At 35.0% G+C, this 20,645-nt stretch overlaps 1 protein-coding gene across 1 annotated transcript in view; it reads left to right on the forward strand.

The window, feature by feature from the left end:
• LOC140159458 (uncharacterized) overlaps positions 1-20,645 on the forward strand; it is a 334,393-nt gene that overhangs the window by 265,477 nt on the left and 48,271 nt on the right. The window contains 11 exon segments of the mRNA XM_072182940.1: positions 1,768-1,785; positions 2,263-2,289; positions 7,248-7,329; positions 7,865-8,068; positions 8,984-9,187; positions 11,282-11,364; positions 13,288-13,320; positions 14,844-15,317; positions 16,641-16,679; positions 17,024-17,062; positions 18,539-18,580. Of these exon segments, the coding sequence (XP_072039041.1) occupies positions 1,768-1,785; positions 2,263-2,289; positions 7,248-7,329; positions 7,865-8,068; positions 8,984-9,187; positions 11,282-11,364; positions 13,288-13,320; positions 14,844-15,317; positions 16,641-16,679; positions 17,024-17,062; positions 18,539-18,580 (1,245 nt within the window).

A 20,645-nucleotide genomic window follows, 5' to 3' on the forward strand; every position in this document is an offset into this window, starting at 1 on the left:
AGTGGATCTCTGTAGACACAGTATCAAGGTTTTACTAGTACTATAAGTGTAAATCCTTCAAGCTTCACATTAGCTCTTCTTTTTTCACTGTAACATGTATAAACTCCTCTAAATTTCATGCCAGTATTGCGGTCCATTCTTCAGTATTTTCTATTTTGATGTTTATTGGACTTAAAAAACACCTGATTGATGTGGTTAACTCATAATAGACTCCAGACCGGTAATCCAGCGACTAGGGTTCAATCCTCGCTGAGTCCTGATTTTTTCTCTCTCAGAATTTTCATATGTCAGTTTGCTCGAGCCCCAAACATGTCATAATCACACTGCTCAGCAGTAGTGCACCTGAAGAGCTGGGAATTTCATACTACTACTATTGGCTTTTTGTTTCTCAGCAACCTACTATAATATAAATGTGCATGGGTATTCAACAACACAACAACTTTCCCTAAGTCAATGGTATCAAGCAATACCTGGTCAATATTTGTTCAAAAGGAAACTAAATCTGTTAAATCAAAGATGAATTCCAAAACTCCTTTCACTTAGATTATGGACTTGTAAATGTTTTCATATGGATCTTTTCAGAAAAAAAAAAACATGCATATAAAGTTGTCATGCTAGTACTTACTAATGGTTTACTTAGAGCATCTTTAATATATCATGCATTTTAACCAAGAACTTAATTCTGTTTGTGTATAGGTGTAAGATTAAGTTCCCAAATGCATGTTGTACCATAAGTAACTTAAGATGCGTAATGATACTTATTGATTTGGATGTATAGACGTCTATTTAAGTTGATGTTATCTGGCTTGCAATATGGTTTTGTTTACTTTCTTTCGTGATATTATCCAATGCTTACCAAAGTGGCTCTTTAAAAAAGCCAGCTCTATTTTTTTCGCTGAAAGTATGAAGTGCTTGCACAATTGCATGATGCATAAAGTTTTATTGTGGTTTCCCATTGGTGCTTTGAGAATAAGTTGGTTGATTTTGTTTCAATAATTGATCCAATCTGTCATGTGAAATAATACCATTGTATTTGAGTCAAGATCACCTTTAAGATCCATACAAAGTGTGATTGTCCTAATCAATTTGATCATACCATACCATCAATATTCAATTCCCTGGTTGGATAACCTTATACCAGAGTAAAGCATGCTGATATACTGACATACCATCTCACTCCATAAGACAGGTGCATGACCACATGATCTTGTGTAGTCCTTTGAATTGTTTTATACAAAACATTTATCAAGGTGTTATCTACAGATCATGCAAATATTTATCCCCTTTGAAATGCTACTATCTCAAGGACTACCCTAAAATCTTCAGACCCAATGCATGTCCTGATCTTTCTGTTGTACATCTTTCCCCATAGTTACTTGTGGACTTCTGAGATACTAATATGTATCAGCTATATGTTTGATGAGCATAAAACAACTTGTGAAGAAACATATATCAATAACGCCCAGACCCTTGATTGCTACACCCAGACCCTTGGTTGCTAGAGCACCCGGCCTCAACTACTCCCGGAATATCCTGTACTGTTATATTTCTTGTAGAACATATCAACCATTGTCATGACAAGTTTACGTATCTGTGATATTGTCAATACGTTGCATGTTTAAATCCTAATCCTACCCATGCATCCATTCTATAGAATCATTACAATTCATGTTTAGATTTAGGGCTGACATACTAAACCTACTCTTCTTATATCTCTTTCGCCCCTATCCGTCACCAACCACTACTTTTGTAAACCTCTAACAACAGCGGGAGCAGTTTGAACAGGTACATTAATTGGTTCATATTCATCTCATTTTTCAGCCATTTTGTTTTCAATATTTCTCAATTTCATCATCAATATTTGTTATATACATAAATATAATGAACCAGAATGTGGCTCTACACAGCTATGTTTTGAAATTCTGATGCTGAAATGATCGTAAATCAGAGTTTATCAAATGTGTTGATTACTTTTTGTAGATTTAAGTATTTGGAGGCAAAAAAACCCAAAACAAAACACTCTACAAACACTACTTTTATGACTAATTTCTTTGAAGTGATGTTTTAGACTGCATGGTTTGATATGATTTACAATTTCAAAGAATTAAAAAGGGAACATGGACTTTGAAGGACAAATATACAACTTTTCAAACACAGTGACTGAGATGCATGTTGTGCTACATCAATTGAAACCATTTACATTACTTAAGATTCAAACCATATCTGTTATTTTTAATCCTTTTTCTTGTTGGTGATAAACAGAAGGAATACAAGGAGAAGATTACAGAGGTATTATGACTAAAATATTTATACACGTTTGAATGAATGATACATGCATCTTGAATTTGAACTCATTAATTGGAGTTGATTCAAAGCAATTTGCCTTGGTACTTGCATGGGCTGCTTTGAAAGCAAGGAGATGTCCTTATTTGCTCAAATTAATGTGAATAAAAAAACCCAAACTGGTATTTTTGTTTGTTCCAGATCAAATTTGTCCTAAAGAAATGTAACAAACTGTTACATAGACTACTGTTTCCTGCATATGTACTGTGTTCCTAACTACCAGTAAAGTTTGGTTTTGTACTAAAATTATCCTTTGACATATGCATGAATAATCAATGTGAACAAAATTCAAATTACATAACTGAACTTCCTGAATACCGTTGTGGTCATGTATTTTATTAAATTTCATTTTGGTGTATTTTCCATCTAGCTTTCACATTTAGAGCTTAATCAGCATCAAAGTGCTTACATATGTAAATGTTCAAAGGAGGGAGGAAACCCTTGTTAGTTTTGATATGTTAAATTACTGTGGTATTTGTTCAGAATTATTTTTTGCTTACCTCATTCAAAGTAAAATAATGTTTATCTATTAATTTTCAATTTCATTTTACATTTTGTTGTTTTATCTATAAAATCACTGTTTCTGACAGAAAACACAACCTCTTTCTTTAATACATCAAATGGTAAAACTTTTTGTACCTAAAAATTCTCATTAGTCCTGACCATTTGTCTTAATATTTTCAATCTTTTGTGATACCGGTATACACATAGTAAAATCAACATCGTATAATTTATCAAATAATGTGGTTATTATTGTCTAAACTGTCCTTACGTACATCTTTGAGCTTGTGATGTGCTCTGCGCATGTTTAAAAAATTGTAAATGCCTCCAATGAGCCGATCAACTTAGGCATAAAAAAAATCAAAACAGATTATGTACGTGCCTGGGCAAGGCTAGTGCATGAAGATCTCAACATGCTTGCATATTATTAACCCAATAATAATAGCATTGTCAGTCCTAACCCCCAATATGGTTGATTTTAGCTATAAATATTGTGTTCTTGCATTTGTAATTCTGCATGTTTCTTTTACAAGTAAGAAGTAGACTCTAGAAACTTATTTCTTTGCAAAAAGTAACAAACAGTTAAGTCAAAACCAATTACAGCATGTCGTATATTTCTGCTCTCTGACTCTATCATTATACCCGTTTCTTTCACACCACAGAAAGAGATGTACTCAATTACCCAAATTGATGAGTACATGGAGGGACAGGTAGGCAGCCATTTTGTACATTGTCATGGTGATTATGCAGGCAGCCATTTTGAAATCAATACTCAAGAAGCCTGTTATAGATAACAGTTGATATAGATAGTCTTATAAATAGTTCAGCCATTGTATTGAAAATCATTTATTATGGTATAGATTATTGTAAAAATATTGTAATTTATTGAAGCAACTAATTTGAAATCAAATCATACACCTAGTCCGATCGATGCAAATTATTTATTGAATTTGCATAGAAAATCAATTAAATAGTAAAAAAATACTTTGGAAACACATTGGTTGCCTTAGAATTTGAATAAAGGAATAAAAAAATTAATCTCTAGTATAATCAGGTAGTAATCCTCATCTCTGTTTTCTCTTTAAAAGATTACATTGAAATGGTCATTTTATTAATTTATGGGACATTAAATTTGGAATAGATATTGTAATGGTTAAAATAATAATCAGAGTGGTTAAATTAGATAATAATCATCTTGTAGTTGTCCAACAAGTAGGATCTGATTTTAACATCATCCTGTACAGACTATATCACTAAGTCTTAACCCCCTGAGCACTACCTGCTGATCCAACATTGCCTCTGATTGGTCAATTACATGATATCTTCATTTTAATCACCAATCAGAATGGAGCTTTGCAAATAATTCATCCCAATTTTTTTGCGTGGTGAAATTATTTTAACAATGTTGCTGATTGGTCCAATTGATAGCGAAAACTTCTTTTTGACCAATAGGCAGGTAGTTCTCAGGGGGTTTAGATTCTTGGTATTGATTAAGCTTATTTTCTGTATAGGTGAGAAAAAAGAAAATGAGATTCTACCAGGTGGACTATCTTGTAGCACGTCTTAACCTCTCTATTTCTCTGCCTTGTCTTTTACCTCTCCCATTAACATTTAATGTGGACTGACTCCATCATTACGGTTACCATGGTAACAGAACGAGGTAGGACAATTAGATTGCTATCATTGTGGTTGTGATTTGTAAATTCCAGTATAACAACATCCATATAAAATTGCATGTCAAAGGTCATGACCTTGCCATCGTGTGATTATTATCTTATTTGCTGATCGGAAATAATATTTTGCCCTGATGTGACCTTTGACATTACCTGTACATAAAAGTGAAGATTTCAATGTCCAAAAAATGGTGTGTATGTGTGTGCTGTATATAAAAGCCTACATTTTGTGTCCTTGTGATTCTGTTACCATTGTGAACTTATTTTAATTCTAAGAACAAACAAAATATAGGTTTTATATTTTCCCACTTAGAGAACTTGTTTATAGGTTGAGGCAGATAAATTGGCTCGCATCAGTGAGCTTTTATAATCAGCTGGTCATTGGAACTAACCTATTGAAGTTGTGTGAACCTTTGGGTTGAATTTTGGAGGTGTGATAGTGGAAAGCACCAAAATTGGGAGAGACATGGGGTGGGGTGGAATAATCTAAATCTTCCCGCAGTTTGGTTAGATGAATCTAGTAGTCAAAATATAACATATGATTTTACAATATAAAAATGATTTCAATTGCAAGCCAGAAAATATTTATTTTTAGACTAGTTCATAGTAGCTGTATTGTACAAATTAAAGAACGTAGATACAGGCTGCATTGAGGAGTAACAAAATACATTTCATTTGATCATTTATTATTTACTAATACATTATGTATACACCTTGAATGCATTATTTATGTACGATATGAATATTTCCACTATGTATGTACCGAATAAGTTCATCAAACTTGTATAAGTACCATCTACGAGTTATTTGACAGGATTAGTGTTTCGTATGTGGATGTGGTATGTAAACGTGTGACATCATTATAATATACTCCAACCACAGCGACAAGCATTAGCGCCAATCTGGCAACAAAAAATGGGAAATTTTGCTAAAAGGTGGAGGGACATGTCCCCCCTGCCCCCTGGATTGACGTCCATGACGACAAGGAACCTCCGCGATAACTTTTCATTAAGCATGATTTTCATAAGACTTGCCTGTCAGACTGAATTACCGTACATTTAGGGGGATTATATCATAATAATGTTAAATGTGTGTTTACTGCATCCACATACAAAAAACAAATCCTGTCAATTATATATATACCCTGCATGTCCCTGCACTTCCATGTATAAATTCATATTGCACTGCACTATTTGGGTTTCAGCATGTTCACATCCAGCCTTCTCCTTTATGGGTATACCGCATTCAACATAATTAATGTCCCAGGTTCTTAAGTAAGTAACTTTGAGAATGGTGGGTGCTTAATATTTGCCATGTTGTGAAAGCAAAGAGGACTTTTTCCATGACTCTTTGTAATACCCATGGTATACCTTAACCAACCCTGCATCTCATACCACTTTGAGTACAATAACCAATACTAAGGCTCTGAAGTGAGTACCTTGGGGTACCACAGAGAGTAGGGAGTGAGCTAAGTAACTATAGGTTACCTCATAGTGGAGACTGTCTGTGATATTGCTGTATTGGGTGCACAGGTGAAACAGTGGCCAATGCAATAACCTCTATCCCGATCTGTTGCCCTACATATTTGCAATCTATTCCATATTCATTATGTGATATGGTATTTAGGGAAGTAGATCAAGATTCAGGTTCCTGCATGGTCAGTGTGAGTATAAGTAGCCTAATGAGTACAGAAAAGTATGATCTTTATATACCAAGTGGTTACACTTAGTCTGTTTGGGATATTTTCTATGCATGGTGTCTTACAGAGATGATGTGCTGTTACAGAGGCTTAATCGAACCAGTCAATTTAGTTTTGGGTTCTTAAGCTACAGCAACAATATCGATGTAATAAAAACACACACAAATAAAATGTACACATAGTCAAAGCTTGTTGTAGTAAGTTGAGCATTTCAGAGCACACTGTGATTGCATGCATTGGTCAGATTACTGATGTGGACCACAGAATGTTATTTCTAAAATGTTGCATTCATTTGATTCAAGGTTTAATTTTACACTTTGAGAGATGCCATGTTAAAATGGAATTGATATACCGCAACAAATGCATCTGACATGCTCAGTAAGGGAAAAGGGTAACAAACGTGTCTTCTTGAATCAAGCAGGTGAATGTAATTATTTGGCATTGGCATTTACTGGTCAATTTCATTGTACTTCATTGAACTCTTATGCTGGTTTCATACTTTCTGCGTTTCTGCCGTTTGATGCTTCATCATGCCGAGGCACACTGCTGAGTGACAGCAGCACTGCTCCAAAATCATATTTTGTTCTCAACGGTCAGAACTGGACCGCTCCAATTTGACTTGAATTAACGGTAGAGTGATCGATATATCGTCTTGCTGCTGGTCACCGCTAGCATTTCTGGTGCGACTGCGTAGTGAAGTAAAATCATCTTCAAAGCGGCAAGCGGCAGGAAAGTATGAAACCAGCATTAGATGTGTTAAGAAATTTCAAGTTGCAATAAAGGCTTGAAGAAAATATTGAACAAAAATTTTGACAGTATTATTAATCATATGAAAAAAGGTTAGTATCATAAATGGTTACTAAGTTACATAGTTTTCTTATGTCTAACAGGAACAAAACTTGAGGGATTCTAATGCCTTCTATTGAGGAAAGTTGCAGTGTGTCCAGTCTTATAGGTGATCTTGGTGTTATTATTTACTGGTTGTTTTTATCCATATTAATTTTCATTTCTAATTTGGTGTGCTTTTACAGGATGAAACAGAACCTAGCAATCTTAACTTTGCCTCAATTAAGCTCAGGAAGAAGTACAACTTCTTGCAGGACCCATCAATGAGTAAGTCGTTCAATTCTTAATAATGCTACAAAATTAGGGGACATAAATAAGTATTTAATACACTTTTCTGTCTCCTGATGACAATTTTCTCATAAATTAAAGTAATATTATGGAATGTGTATATATTTAGAAGAACATACTTATTGCACTGGCACTAGATGTGTATTATTCAGAAATCGGAACACTCAAATTTGTTGCCATGTTATATACTGACGTATGGGTCACATGACCTGACACATGTGATTCAATACCGTCTATCCTCAAATAGTCGCTCCCCTTCAATTAAAGGCCCCCACCATTTTTTTTCCAACCAAAATGTTTCAAAAATGCTGATATTTCTATGCTATCTTGTGTAGTAAGTTTACCAAGGTGCACACATGATCGCTGAATGGCATCGGTAGTTGGCAAAAAGTATAAGACACAACAAATCTTAAAAACATTCAGCAACTTACTCAGAGGTTCATCAGCATAGTGTAAATCTTATTAATTTCCTCATTAACATTCACTGTTACTAATGTCCATTTTGTACATTCAGGTCCAACAAGTGCACAAATGAAGGCTGAACTCAGGCTAATGATGATCGCAGAACAGATCGGCTCAGACTGGAAAGCTCTTGGCAAAGAGCTTGACATCAGTGACAAAGATTTGGCGACCATCCAGCATGAGAATGACGATCAAACAGAACAAGCCTTTGTAATGCTGCACACGTGGGCAGAAAGAGCCGGCAAGGATGCAACAAGTAGGTGTACCAATTATAACAAAAACAATATTTGTATGATAACCCCATGAGAACTACCTGCCGATTGGCCAAAAAGAAGTTTTCATTATCAGTTGGCCCAATCAGCACCATTGTTAGAATAATTTCACCATGCCAAAAAATTGGGATGAATTACTTGCAAAGCTCCATTCTGATTGGTGATTAAAGTGAAGATATCATGTAATTGAACAATCAGAATCAATGTTAGATCGGCAGGTAGTGCTCAGGGGGTTAATAAGACTAGTGGAACCAGAACTAGGGCTTCAGATTTGGGGAAAGTGATTCATAACTCTTCTTAAAAGCTCACCACAAACTCATGAGGAGTGTGATTTCTAGCTTTTTTGCCACTTTGACAATTCTTTATTTATCTTTGGATTACATTAGAATTATTCTACTAGCCAGGGCATAATTTAGTGTCAGAATATTGCATAGCAATAATTATGAATAGCAATGACATATGTTTGTGTGATTGCATAGCAATTTGGCTAGATTGTGTAGCAAAATGCGATGCGATACTGGTTATATTATGCCCTGCTACTAGCAGGGCTACAATAAATGTATATAGGCAAATAGATGATGACTAGTCACAGTTATTCTCTAGTGTAAGCAAAGGATGTAGTGTGTTATGCCCTGAGATCAACAAGGCTCAGCTTTATCTTAAACTTTGGTATGGTAAAAGTGGTCATTTTTGAGGGAATATTTTTGCCCATGCTCAATTTTGAAATATTTGCAATTTTAACCTTCTTAGGCCCTACAATTTACCTATACACAAAGGTACTTAAAGGAACTTTGTACTATTACAATATTAATGGAAATGCTGGCAGATATATATAGTAGGCCTAAGAAACAAAATAACCAGAATCAAATATTTCATTTTGTTGTTACTACTTCCCACAGGTGACAAACTTTGTGAAGCACTAAATAGGATCGGCCGTAATGACATCGCCGATAGCTGCCTGGGACCATACATCAACTTGGATGTCACAAGGGAACCTGAAGAAGAAGAAGAAGAAGGAGAGCGCAAGGATGTAGATGAGGGTGTAGATGAAGAGGATGAAGGCAAGGCTGATGAATTCTTTGGCGGTAAACTTGATAAAAAAGGTAAGGAATTGATTAGATTGATTGATCTAGCCATTAAACAAGTTGATAGATTTAGGAACAAATAACAATAACAGATTACGAGCTGATCAAAGTATATGTGTAATGTGTAAAAGTGTATGGACTTAGGTAAGCTGACAATATTATTTATAAAGCCTACCCAGTCGCACTGCAGTTTTTAGCGGGATCCCGCAAATGGGGCGTACCTCATCCCATTTTTTCACACTTCTGTAAGTAGCAATTAGCACCTCTTGAGATTTCCGATAAAATCAATGGTCACTAATAGTAGTGGCACCAGTCGCGGTACACCGCAGTACGACGGACTTCTGCACTAGTGCACATTGAATAAACAATGTCCATTGTTTACGCTGGTTTAAATCATGGGTCAATATAACTATAAACATCTAGGGAGTGTGTGTGAATGTGTGATAATGGATGAATATAACTGTTTACTGTTACATTATTAACCAGCTATTGTTGATGGTATCGGTAGCTAGTGATTTTTTTTTCGGGCGGCACTAGTAGGCCCTATTGTAGTAGGCCCTAACTGGCCGGCACTAAACGAAAATCGAAGTGGCAAATGCAATGCAGATTATTATAATATTATTGACTTGTGGCTGCCAAATCCGATGTGTGAACTGCCAAATCCCATGTAATTGATTTAATCTGGCAATTAGGATAGAGTTGTAAACACGGCTGCCAAATCCGATGTGTGAACTGCCAAATCCCATGCAATTGATTTAATCTCGCAATTAGGATAGAGTTGTAAACACGGTCCCGCTCCGGTCAATCGAGAACAATTCACACACTTTAGTGGTAAACAGAATTAACAGATTATCTCATTATTCTATTGAATGCTCAAACAATGTTAATTGGGGCGGCGATTCAATCAGGAGGTGTATCGGCAAACAGATCATGACAACTTACGAGATGGAAAATTTGAATTTGAAATACTGTACATTGTCACAAACGTCAGGACTATACTTATTTTTATTAATGAAGCTTGGTTGATCATAATTATACATGAAATTGATACGACTCGATTAAAAAAGTAAGACTTTGAAGCATGTTTTAGATCACCCAATGTTTTCATTTATCATGTAAAGGGGGAAACCCCGACTCTGTGCGAAGCGTTTTTCAAATATACTATTAAAATTTTTAATAAGTACATTTTTAGGAGTTTAAGCTCATATAAAAATTATATAAAAATCAGATTTTCTCTCTCTTGGGAAGATTTATTATAATGGACTATACTTTTCAGCATAACTTCTGATTCTGATATCGTAGAAAAAAAAATGCAGGGAATGCTTGCACCCTCCTTTCTAGAAATAACGCGAAACTGGGAAAGATTGCCATTTCGCACGTGCAGTGGGGTGTATGAAAACACGAGGCGATAGTGCAGATATTTTAATGCGGAAAGGGGATTGCCGTCATGCCGTGTATTGCATGCGATTTGAAGCGACTGATGTTTTCAGGACAGTTATCTGAAGTTTTCGCGGTATAAAAACAGTTCTATAACCCATGTAACATTACCATGAGGATTGTTATAATTATGTTACTATTAGGCTCATTTATTGGTGTGTTGAAATCGAAAACCTTTCTAGGTTATACCCAGGGTCTATGGTTAAACCATTTTTACCAATTTACCAGCGATTTTAAAATGAGTCCTATTTCCAGAATGGCTCCCAATCGGCTTTGAAAAAGCTATAATCCAAAAGCTTCAACCCCGCCAGGCCATTTCCCCTACCAGTTATATGTTAATTAACAATATAAACATGATTTAAGATAAGAGTTTCAAATCAGTGACTTTAGGTAGGCCTATGTAAATAGATCGGTGCTGGAAGCTTACCATGTAGGCTTCGTATTGAGTTGATGCTATGGTGTTTATTGATCAGTCTCACACTTTCGGTGATAAAACAGATTAGCTGATAACAACTAATTGTGTCGGCGGCCTGCGGTATAAAAAACAATAGATGCGGCGCGTCCGTTCTACTGCAGGAAACCTTATAAATAATATTGTCAGCTTACCTTAGTAGTATGGTAAATTTGTAACTAGGCTTACCACTGTTTTGTGCTTATACAATTTTTTCATTGCAGAGTTTGCCCAATTCAAGAAAGAACTGGATGCGCTCTCACCAGAAGATGAAGATGAGGGTGACGTCACCGTTGACATCACAGGGGTAAATTGCATAAATTAATGAATCCATAAAGCAGCAATGTGTGTACATATTCAAATTTGTGGCAGATGTCTATGTTTTTAGTGTGTTCAGTTTGTGTATGTGGTGCTGCTTCATTTGTTTCAAAAGTTAGTAGCCAAATATTGTATATATTTATTACTTGTCTAGGCCAGTCAGTACAACATGAATACATGTACTTTGCATGCATGAGACTGTGTATTAGTAGTATGTAGTGTGCCATTAGTGGATCATGTGTGGAGAAGCTAGATGTGGAGTGATTGTGAGTGGAGGAATGTGGAGTGTTTTATGTGTGAAAAGAAAAAAAAAAAAAAAAGGGACATTGTTTGTTTGGAGGAAGAGAATGTGTGATGATCAAGCTCTTGATCTTCTTCTCATCTGTCATTTCTCTTTACTCTCATCTGTATCGAGCTTCTTGACATTCTCCATTTCCGATACTATTTCCATTTTAGACTATCTATCTCAAGCTAATTAGCCCATTATTTATAGCAATTATTTCTTTAACAAAAAAAAAGGAAAACTTGCCAACGTCGTAGGCGGCCATTTCAGAGAAATCTGCTCTTATCCAAATGGATGCCATTTATTGATTTATTTTTGTTACTTATTATTTATACTTCTTTGAGAGACACCTATTTTGAGTTAGTTTTAGTTTCTGTTGTATGACTATTTCCTTTGCAGATATTATTTTACCGCAGATTTTCATTTCCGTTTTTTCTAATAAGTTTTGATTCAATTATGATTTTATATTAAAATAAATTGATTTGATCCAGTAGAGTGGGGTTACAGGTCAAGTAACTTTAGAAGGTAATGTATACAAATCAAATGTCGTCTGCTACATACGCATGTTAATATTATATCATAATAGTCTTGCTTAGTGTCTTATTTTCAGGTCCAAGTTGTGTACCAGTAATGCTTCTTTGGATCGATTTTAATGCCTCATGGTTAAAATGGAGTCTTAAAATAAAAACACCATCTTGATTTGTTCTAGATTATAATTTTAGCTTTTTTTAACCTCCTTGTTTCTAGATCTCTTATTTGTTGCAATTTTTTGAACTCTTGGGAGAGATTTTCATTTTCATATAGTAGTCATCATTTGTGTTTAGTTTTTAGATTTCTGTTAAAATCTGCATTTTTCAGAATTGCATAGTTATTATACAGAGCAGGCATGGGACTGTTTTAGAAAATTATGCCTGTTTTATTTGCATACTTTTTTTTTGCTAGTACAGACTGTTTCATGACTCGTGTAGCCACGTGGAATGTTGTTATGTCATCTTGTAAATGGCGTCGTCTGCTGCCAATACAATATAACTATTAAAATTTAACCATGGGCCAATGAATTATTCATTGGTTGCGTAGAAGAATGTGTTGTAACTAACCCATTTACTAATCCATTGGACAGTTTACAAATCAGTACATGGTACCATATTGACGTGGCCATACTTTGGTTTATTATTTTTAAATTGCACATTTTAATCATAGTTTGTATTATATGTTAATATGAAAATTATATTTAGAATTGTTTTGAAAGATATGCCTGATAGCAATTACTTTCATTTACCGAACATTAACACTGAATTTCATAAAAAAGAAAATATACATAATTTGATGAGATTATAAAGAGAATATCAAAATGTCTTTATTTACTTTAATATACAACTTTAACTTTGAAATTATTTGAAAAGGCATAACTTTGCAAATCAGTAAAGCAAAAATGAAAGAAGCAAATAAATGAATCAATTTAGTTGATTTGGCCATACACAATTCCTTAACTTAGTCCATCCTTTCTGTCCTCTCCCATACTTTTCTCTTCTTCATCTTTCAACCCTCCTCTTCTCCATCTCCACCATTTTTTATTCCCCGTTCTTTCACTTCCATTTGAAATTCATTAACCTGAACACAAACAAAAAGGAGGAAAAAGCTGCACTGTCAGAGGAGATCAAGGTATGATGATGATTATTGACCTTTGACCTTTTTCTCCCTATCGCACTCCATATACCACAACTAATAAACCGTGATGTATTTGTGTTGACAAAATTCATATATAGATACACATATATGTCCATATATATTACTCATTCAACTAATACCTGTGAACTTGCATGACATACCATGTATAATAATAACTTGGCTTTTGCAAATTTAAATTTACTACTAATAAATTTGCATCTATCCCTAAATATTTCCTCACTTTAGCAACCAAACTAGTTAAATCGAGAAGTCCTGTAGACAAGCTCTATCTGCACCTATTCTTACTCTTATTACTATTTATCTATCTATACTATTTATTATTATGTCCTGTAAAATAAGAATCTGGTCCTGCTTACACTGCTTCTAATTGTATCAATACATTTAGTCTTATAGGCCTACATTTAATATATTTCTCCATTGTAAAGAATTCTGGTGTATTCTGGTTTTTCATCTTTTGCTTCAAAGTAGTAATAAGAGTCCAAATTAAAGGTATATGAGGGAAAGTGGCTACAGTTGGTATTGGTAACACTTAACCTTCCACTGCTTATTTGTGTGTGGCTTTTCCATATCACATAATTTACAGAAAACAGTGCCCTCTATTGTGTCAGCACCATAGGGGTTATTTTACTTCCGCTTCAAGCTTTTACTCTGTACTTTACTTTCCCCTGATATTAAATATTATGCTCTGTCTTGCCTTATTTTAAGGAATTTTGTAGGGGTTTTTCCTCATTCTGAAAAAATTGTCACCTTCACTGCTTCTCTTGCCCCCTTCCAAAAAATATCATTCCCAAAAAAAATCATTCTAGTGCCTCTACAGCTTCTCCTTAAATAATCCACAATCCACTGCTGCTTGACTTTGCTTTATCTAGCTATTAGGAGACTGACTCTGTGATATGAAAAGATTTCAATGCTTCTGCCACGCATGTGTACTATTGTGTAATGTCTTCAACTTCTTGTGCATATAAGGTAGTACTTTGATTCAGTGTATGTAAATATAAAGCACGGGGACAACTCTAAAGGAGACACCACAGTCAGAGAAGATATGTATATTATCCCATAATGCATTGCCTAAGAGGATCCTTTATATTATATGCTCAATGATACTTCCTGCTTTATACCGCAGAGCAAAGTAATCTATGTATGCGGTTTTGGTAGTATGTGCTACTAAGAGGATGTGTCCCTATTAAAAAAAACAAGGAGGTGTTCTTTCAAATGTAGGATCTGAACATGTTAATGACGCAGCTCAAACTATTATTTGTATATTACCAAAGGAGGGCTTTAGAATGGGGACCCATGTTCAAATTATACCATTGTGCAAACTGTGCAGGTGTGTTACACAATGGTAAGGACAGATATCTTCTCTGACCTATGGTGAGGTGAACAGGTTACCATCAATGGGCAAACCTTGGGAGGATGGATGGATCTTGAATGGATGAGGCCATGCATACATATAGACTTAATGTACATGTTGTTATCTTCCTTGAATCCCTCACCAGCAGTATCATAAGGAGGAATCTCACAGGGTAGAAGAATCTCACTTGGTCGAAGAATCTCATGTGGTCCAAGAATCTCATTTGGTTGAGGAATCACATATGGTCAAGGAAGCTCACTTGGTTGAGGAATCACATGTGGCCAAGGAATCTGATGTGGTCGAGGAATCTCACTTGGTTGAAGAATCTCACTTGGTTGAAGAATCTCACTTGATTGAAGAATCTCACTTGGCAGAGGAATCCCACATGGTTGAGGAATCACATAAGGTTGAGGAATCACACCTGGTTGAGGAATCACACCTGGTCGAGGAATCTCATGTGGTTGAAGAATCCGATGTGGTTGAGGAATCTCACAAAATCGAGAAATCTCATGTGGTCGAGGAATCTAATGTGATTGAGGAATCTCACACATTTGCGGAACTTACTCGTAAATTTGAGGGAGGTGCTACTATTCAAACAACTCATGTGGAGGTTCAGGAGGTACTGATGTTTTAATTGGTCAAATTTGCCAGTGTTTTCTTGATTTGCTTTATTGGCTCAATTGATGTAATTATATGCAATGGTATAAAACTCACAGGCTTCTTTTGCTTGAATTGCAGTTGCTTCATTTATTGATACATCATATTCTGTCTTTTAAGTGGCTCAGCTGGTTTATTTTCATTATTTTGTGACTATCATTATACAGTACAGTTTTTACTGGAATTTTGTTTAATGTGATTTTTTGTTTTGCACTTGATGATGAAAAAGCTTTTGATTATCATTTATTCACATGTGAAAACTGCTTCTCATGGCTACATAATGCTTCAAGGAAATACTTTTTCAATTAACATTTAAACACCATGCTTCTAGATACTTTTAATGAATTTTCAAAACGGGAAAGAATTTGTTGAGAATAGACCTCAAATTAAGTCCTTCTATATACTTTTAATGAATTTTCGAAACAGAAAAGAATTTGTTGAGAATAGACCTTTTTCAGGATTTTTTCCAGATTTTCAGGATTTTTTCTTCAGGCCTACTTACATCCCTGTTGTTATGATCTTTCTGCAAAAATGTATTCTGTTGATTTAGTATTCCCTATTAAAGTTACTTTGCACCACAGTTTCAATTTTGAGCGACACGTCTAAAGAAATTGTTGAAGTCTGATTGAGGGTATTACTAGAGGGGGTATCCTGTGAGAACAATGCATGTTTGTCAACATATCCCAGACCTTCAGTCAGTGATTTTTTTTTTTTTGTCACATGTTTGGCCTAGAAGTGTAGAACATGATTACTTTAACCCTCTCTACATTGGTTCCAAATTTTTCATTATCATAATTGGAATTAGCATGAAAAATGCATTAAAATGAGTACAAACAAGCCCCAGTGTTGTTCTGAGGTTCTTAAGATAGCTCTTGATATTTTTAGAAGAAATGTCAGAACTCAGGTTGAAGCCTGTATATGGCCAGCAGAAGTTTGTTGCTATAATATTAATTATTGTGTTCAATAAGCTCAAAGCATGCTTATCACTCAGATTACTTTCAGTTCCCAACTTTTCTGTTTTGTTCAGGTTTCTTAATGGATTTCTATGGAATATCTGCTAATTTTGTGTTATTTTGTCACTTTATGTGTCATTTTATGTTAATTGGTCTTTTACTGGTTAAGTATGACTCATCGTATCTGTGCTCATGGCTGTTTTTGCTGATACATTTTGACTGGCTAAAATCCATGCTGTCATCAGTTTTGTTGGTATTGAAAAAGTGCTGAATATTTGTTATTTATGAGAAAATTTAACCATAAATGGTATGGATTATTCCATTTTTTACAGAGGGGAGTTACACCTGATCTAATAGAGAGTGCACTAGAGGTATTTATTTTATCTGCTACTATGTATTCTACAAAGGCTACAGTAAAGTGATATTCAGAATTGTTTTTTTAGAAACTGATAATCCATTTTTTTTTTCAATTTTAATTTACAACATTCATTACAGGAATGATTTGATCATTTAATAGTATTTAAGAATAATAAGCAACAATTAATGCTCAGTAGATCTAATTTAAATAACATCCAAACTGTCCCCAAATATGACCATATTTGCCAAGGAATAGAAAAGAAACTTATAAATTTGTATTTCATTGTTCATAATTCCTCATTTGTATGTGATTAGCAGTAGCTTACATATATGTCTGTATTTGTCTCATGTTTGCAAGGAACAAGCTAAAGAAGAAGTCACAAAAGAAGTAATCAAGGTAGAGGCATAGACTTACCACACATCTACCCTTCCATCCTTTCATCATGTGATATATCATGTGATCAACCTTGTTTCATTGTATTCTGTCCTGGTTGTGGTAGTCCTGAATTCATTATTGTATCTGTCTGCATTGCATGTTGTGACCAATTAAGTGATGGGTCCTCAAGTGGATGTTTGTTGTGTGTATGTGTCATATGAAATCACCCTTTTTACACTGCAGCTTTTTTAACGGCTATCCTTTGATGTTAGGGAGTTATGTATTATCATAATGGGGTGGACCCTCATACCTTTTTCATACTCCTAACAATTTTGAAAGCATAAGGTTTCCAGTCACAACTTTCTGCTACAAACAATTGTCAAAGAACAGAATCAAATAAAGTACCTAATTAATATAAAATTGATACCAGCCAAATTAGAAACAGAAGGGGTCTTTGCCTTAGTGTAAGGAGAAGATATGTACCGTGTACCCTTATAGGAAGACAGTTTACCCTGTACGTTTAAAGGAAACATACCATAAACCTTGAACAATACATAGATGTTGCACCACATTGCACTTCAGATCTAATGGAGACCCTGTTGCTTTGTTAGAAGTTATCAAGCAGATTCAACCTAATTTTGGCCCAGCCAACAACTTTGAACCAATGGAGTGATTCCCAAGCATATTCCACATTGCCCAATTGCACCCATCACATCATCTTGTGCAAGTAAAATTTCCACAACTTTCTGTCATCAATTTCTTCTTCATCTTGTGATAAAATGTACATACGGCACCAAAAAAGTCATTATTTTCCTTTTGAAGAGCTGATCGTAAAAAAACAATGACCATATTAAAATATATTTGAAAAGCATGTATTTGCACAAAATTATGACATCTGAAAATAATTGAAATGCACTCTTATAATTGCATGCTTGCATGTGTATCTGTGGCATAGTGAATTAAGAACAGAACTTTATCATGTTGAAGCTTATCATTTTGATCAATGTATTTAGATGTAAGTGTATGTACTTGTGTATCAAGATGGATGGGGGAGAAATATGCAATTTTGGCCAAGAGGTTGGAGATTAATATTTGTGGGGGGGGTGGAGGTTAGCAACCAGCACAAACAGCTGACAGCTACTTAAAACGAAATTCTAGTTTCCAAAAAAGTTACTGAAGATTTGAGATATGTTGGTAACTTCAGTGGCCAATAGGTTTTTCTGCATCAAGAAAAGTAGGAACAAGTTGAAGGACTTCTGTAATATGCATACTTATAAGAAATTGAAGGCACATGGGTATCATCTCCTCAAATATTCCTTTAATAAACAAAAGTGTTTTAAAAATTTCAAAAATTTTCAGCTTTCTGTGAACTTGACTCCTCTGGCCAAAATGTACAATAAGAGAAATCAATGTAAATTTAAGTTTAAAGTAAATACCAAAAAAGAACCTGGCTGATTTGTGCCACTCCTCCCCTATATCCCTGTCGTCCATCCACAGAAGCTGAAAGAAGAGGCGGTAGAAGCTGCATCAGTACCTCAGGTACTCACTATATAGGCATCAATGTTGTATGGACAGCTAAACAGAGGCAAACAGGATTGATAGTATAACACAGGGGTGGGGATGGGGTCTGAATTATCCCAGAATCACCCCTCTCTCAGCCAACCCCAAAGTCATGGAAAATGTCTCTATTATTTATATCATTAATTCAAGAGAATTTGTGTGTAACATGCATTGAATAATGAGACAAATTGATATCCGGCATTCTGACAAACTCATAACGATATGGGGAATCTATTAAAATGAATCCAAATATGCCTAGCATTGAAATAGATAATCTTTTAGTTCTTGTCAGAACTGTGTAAAAGTTTAAGGGGTTGAGTCATTAGTGATTTCTGATATATTGCAGCCAATATAATTAATGTGTTACAGTCTTTCAATCCTGATTACCTCCAAATTAAAAATTGTTGTACCATTTGGAGCTAGCTTTTTTGATATACATTTTAATTTAGCATGTAGGTGGTAGGTAGCTTATGTTGTGCGCACACACACGTTTTCACACCTAAAGTACCCCATCATCACACAGACCTTGGATCCAAAAACCTTATTTTATTTATCCCTCACTTTTATTCTGTTTTCTCCTTATTCAACCATGATTGGTCTTGGCGGATTTATATCTGGATAATTTTGAATCTTTTCAGGTATATTTGAGTTAAATTGTATCATTTACCATATTTTGTTTCAGTTGCTGCCTTCTTATATGTTTTCCTTTTCCAGCCCTGTTTGCATGACATTCACAGTGAGAGAAATTAACTGTAGAAATCATATAATTATGTGTTGCAGGCACCTGATACACATAAAGCAATTACCATGCGTAAAGTGCCAATTGTTAATCACTTATCTGATATCTTCTTGGCCTCTCAGGGGTCGGCTTACAAGGCTGTTTGTCCTAAAACATGTTGGTGCAACAAGCAATGCATCTATTATACCCGAATACAATTGCTTCCAGAGACCTGTAGCCTAATGAGGGAAATAGGCTTGTGTTCTATGAACAAAGCTTTGACATATAATCAGCAAATCAGTTTACTGGTCTGTTGTTATGAGTGTGGAGTGATAGCCAATCAGGACCTCACATCTGTGTTTACACTGTGTACATGCTAAAAAGCTAAGCAAGTGCTGTACTTCTCAGCAAGAAAGTACATGAAGCAGTATACACAATATTGGACCACCAAAATGAAAAAAGTGAATGTATATTTCTCCCGCTGTGTATGTTTTTTTGTGCATGGTCAATATTCTTGAAAATCAGAACAAGGAAATTATATAGAGCGAAGTCAAATTTATAATTGTGATTTGATCTGATCTCCTGCCATGTAGGGTGTCAACCACAAGTATAGTGTTGACCATTCCTTAACCGACATTCCTACACTTTGTTTTAACCACTTTTAATTTATTTTATACAATAATTTCTAGAGCACTCAACTAAAAGCTTGCTTTATAGTTATGCTGCTGCTTTCAATGTGGCACGTCGTACCTAGTCAGTAGCCCTATGTATGATGTTTGTGTGTTGTGTTTGTTTTCTCCCCTTATATAAGGATTCCTCTAAAAGCGCCACCGACCTACAAGATGTAATCGATATAATCAATGCGATGGAAATCCAGAAGGTATTTGGTGTTTTGTAAAGCGTGTATCATATATGCTTTCATTCGACCTGTTGTTTGAAATCAACCTGGTCATTTGTAATATCACTATTAATAGTTGTTTTTTACCTCTAGCTCATGCGCTATCGGTAGTATACGCACGCATACACTGAGACACATTGTAGTCGCAAACAAGCAAGCAAAAATATGCCACCTAGTGTTGACTGTGTGATTAAAATGTGCCATTGTGATGTATAAAGTACCATATAGTGTCAATGTCTGCATGAGAACCTGTGTCGTGCATGGTGAGTAAATTGCATAATTTTGTTCAACCATTTCATGCTAAATTTGATAGAATTTAAAATTTGTTTGATTGAAGTTCATTTCTCAATTGATATAACAAAGTTAGCCATATCAAAAGTATAAATTATTTGACAGAATGTTTTGAATGAAAAGTTCTGGTTTTATTT

Source organism: Amphiura filiformis, chromosome 8 (genome assembly GCF_039555335.1).
Source record: "Amphiura filiformis chromosome 8, Afil_fr2py, whole genome shotgun sequence".
NCBI lineage: Eukaryota > Metazoa > Echinodermata > Ophiuroidea > Amphilepidida > Amphiuridae > Amphiura > Amphiura filiformis.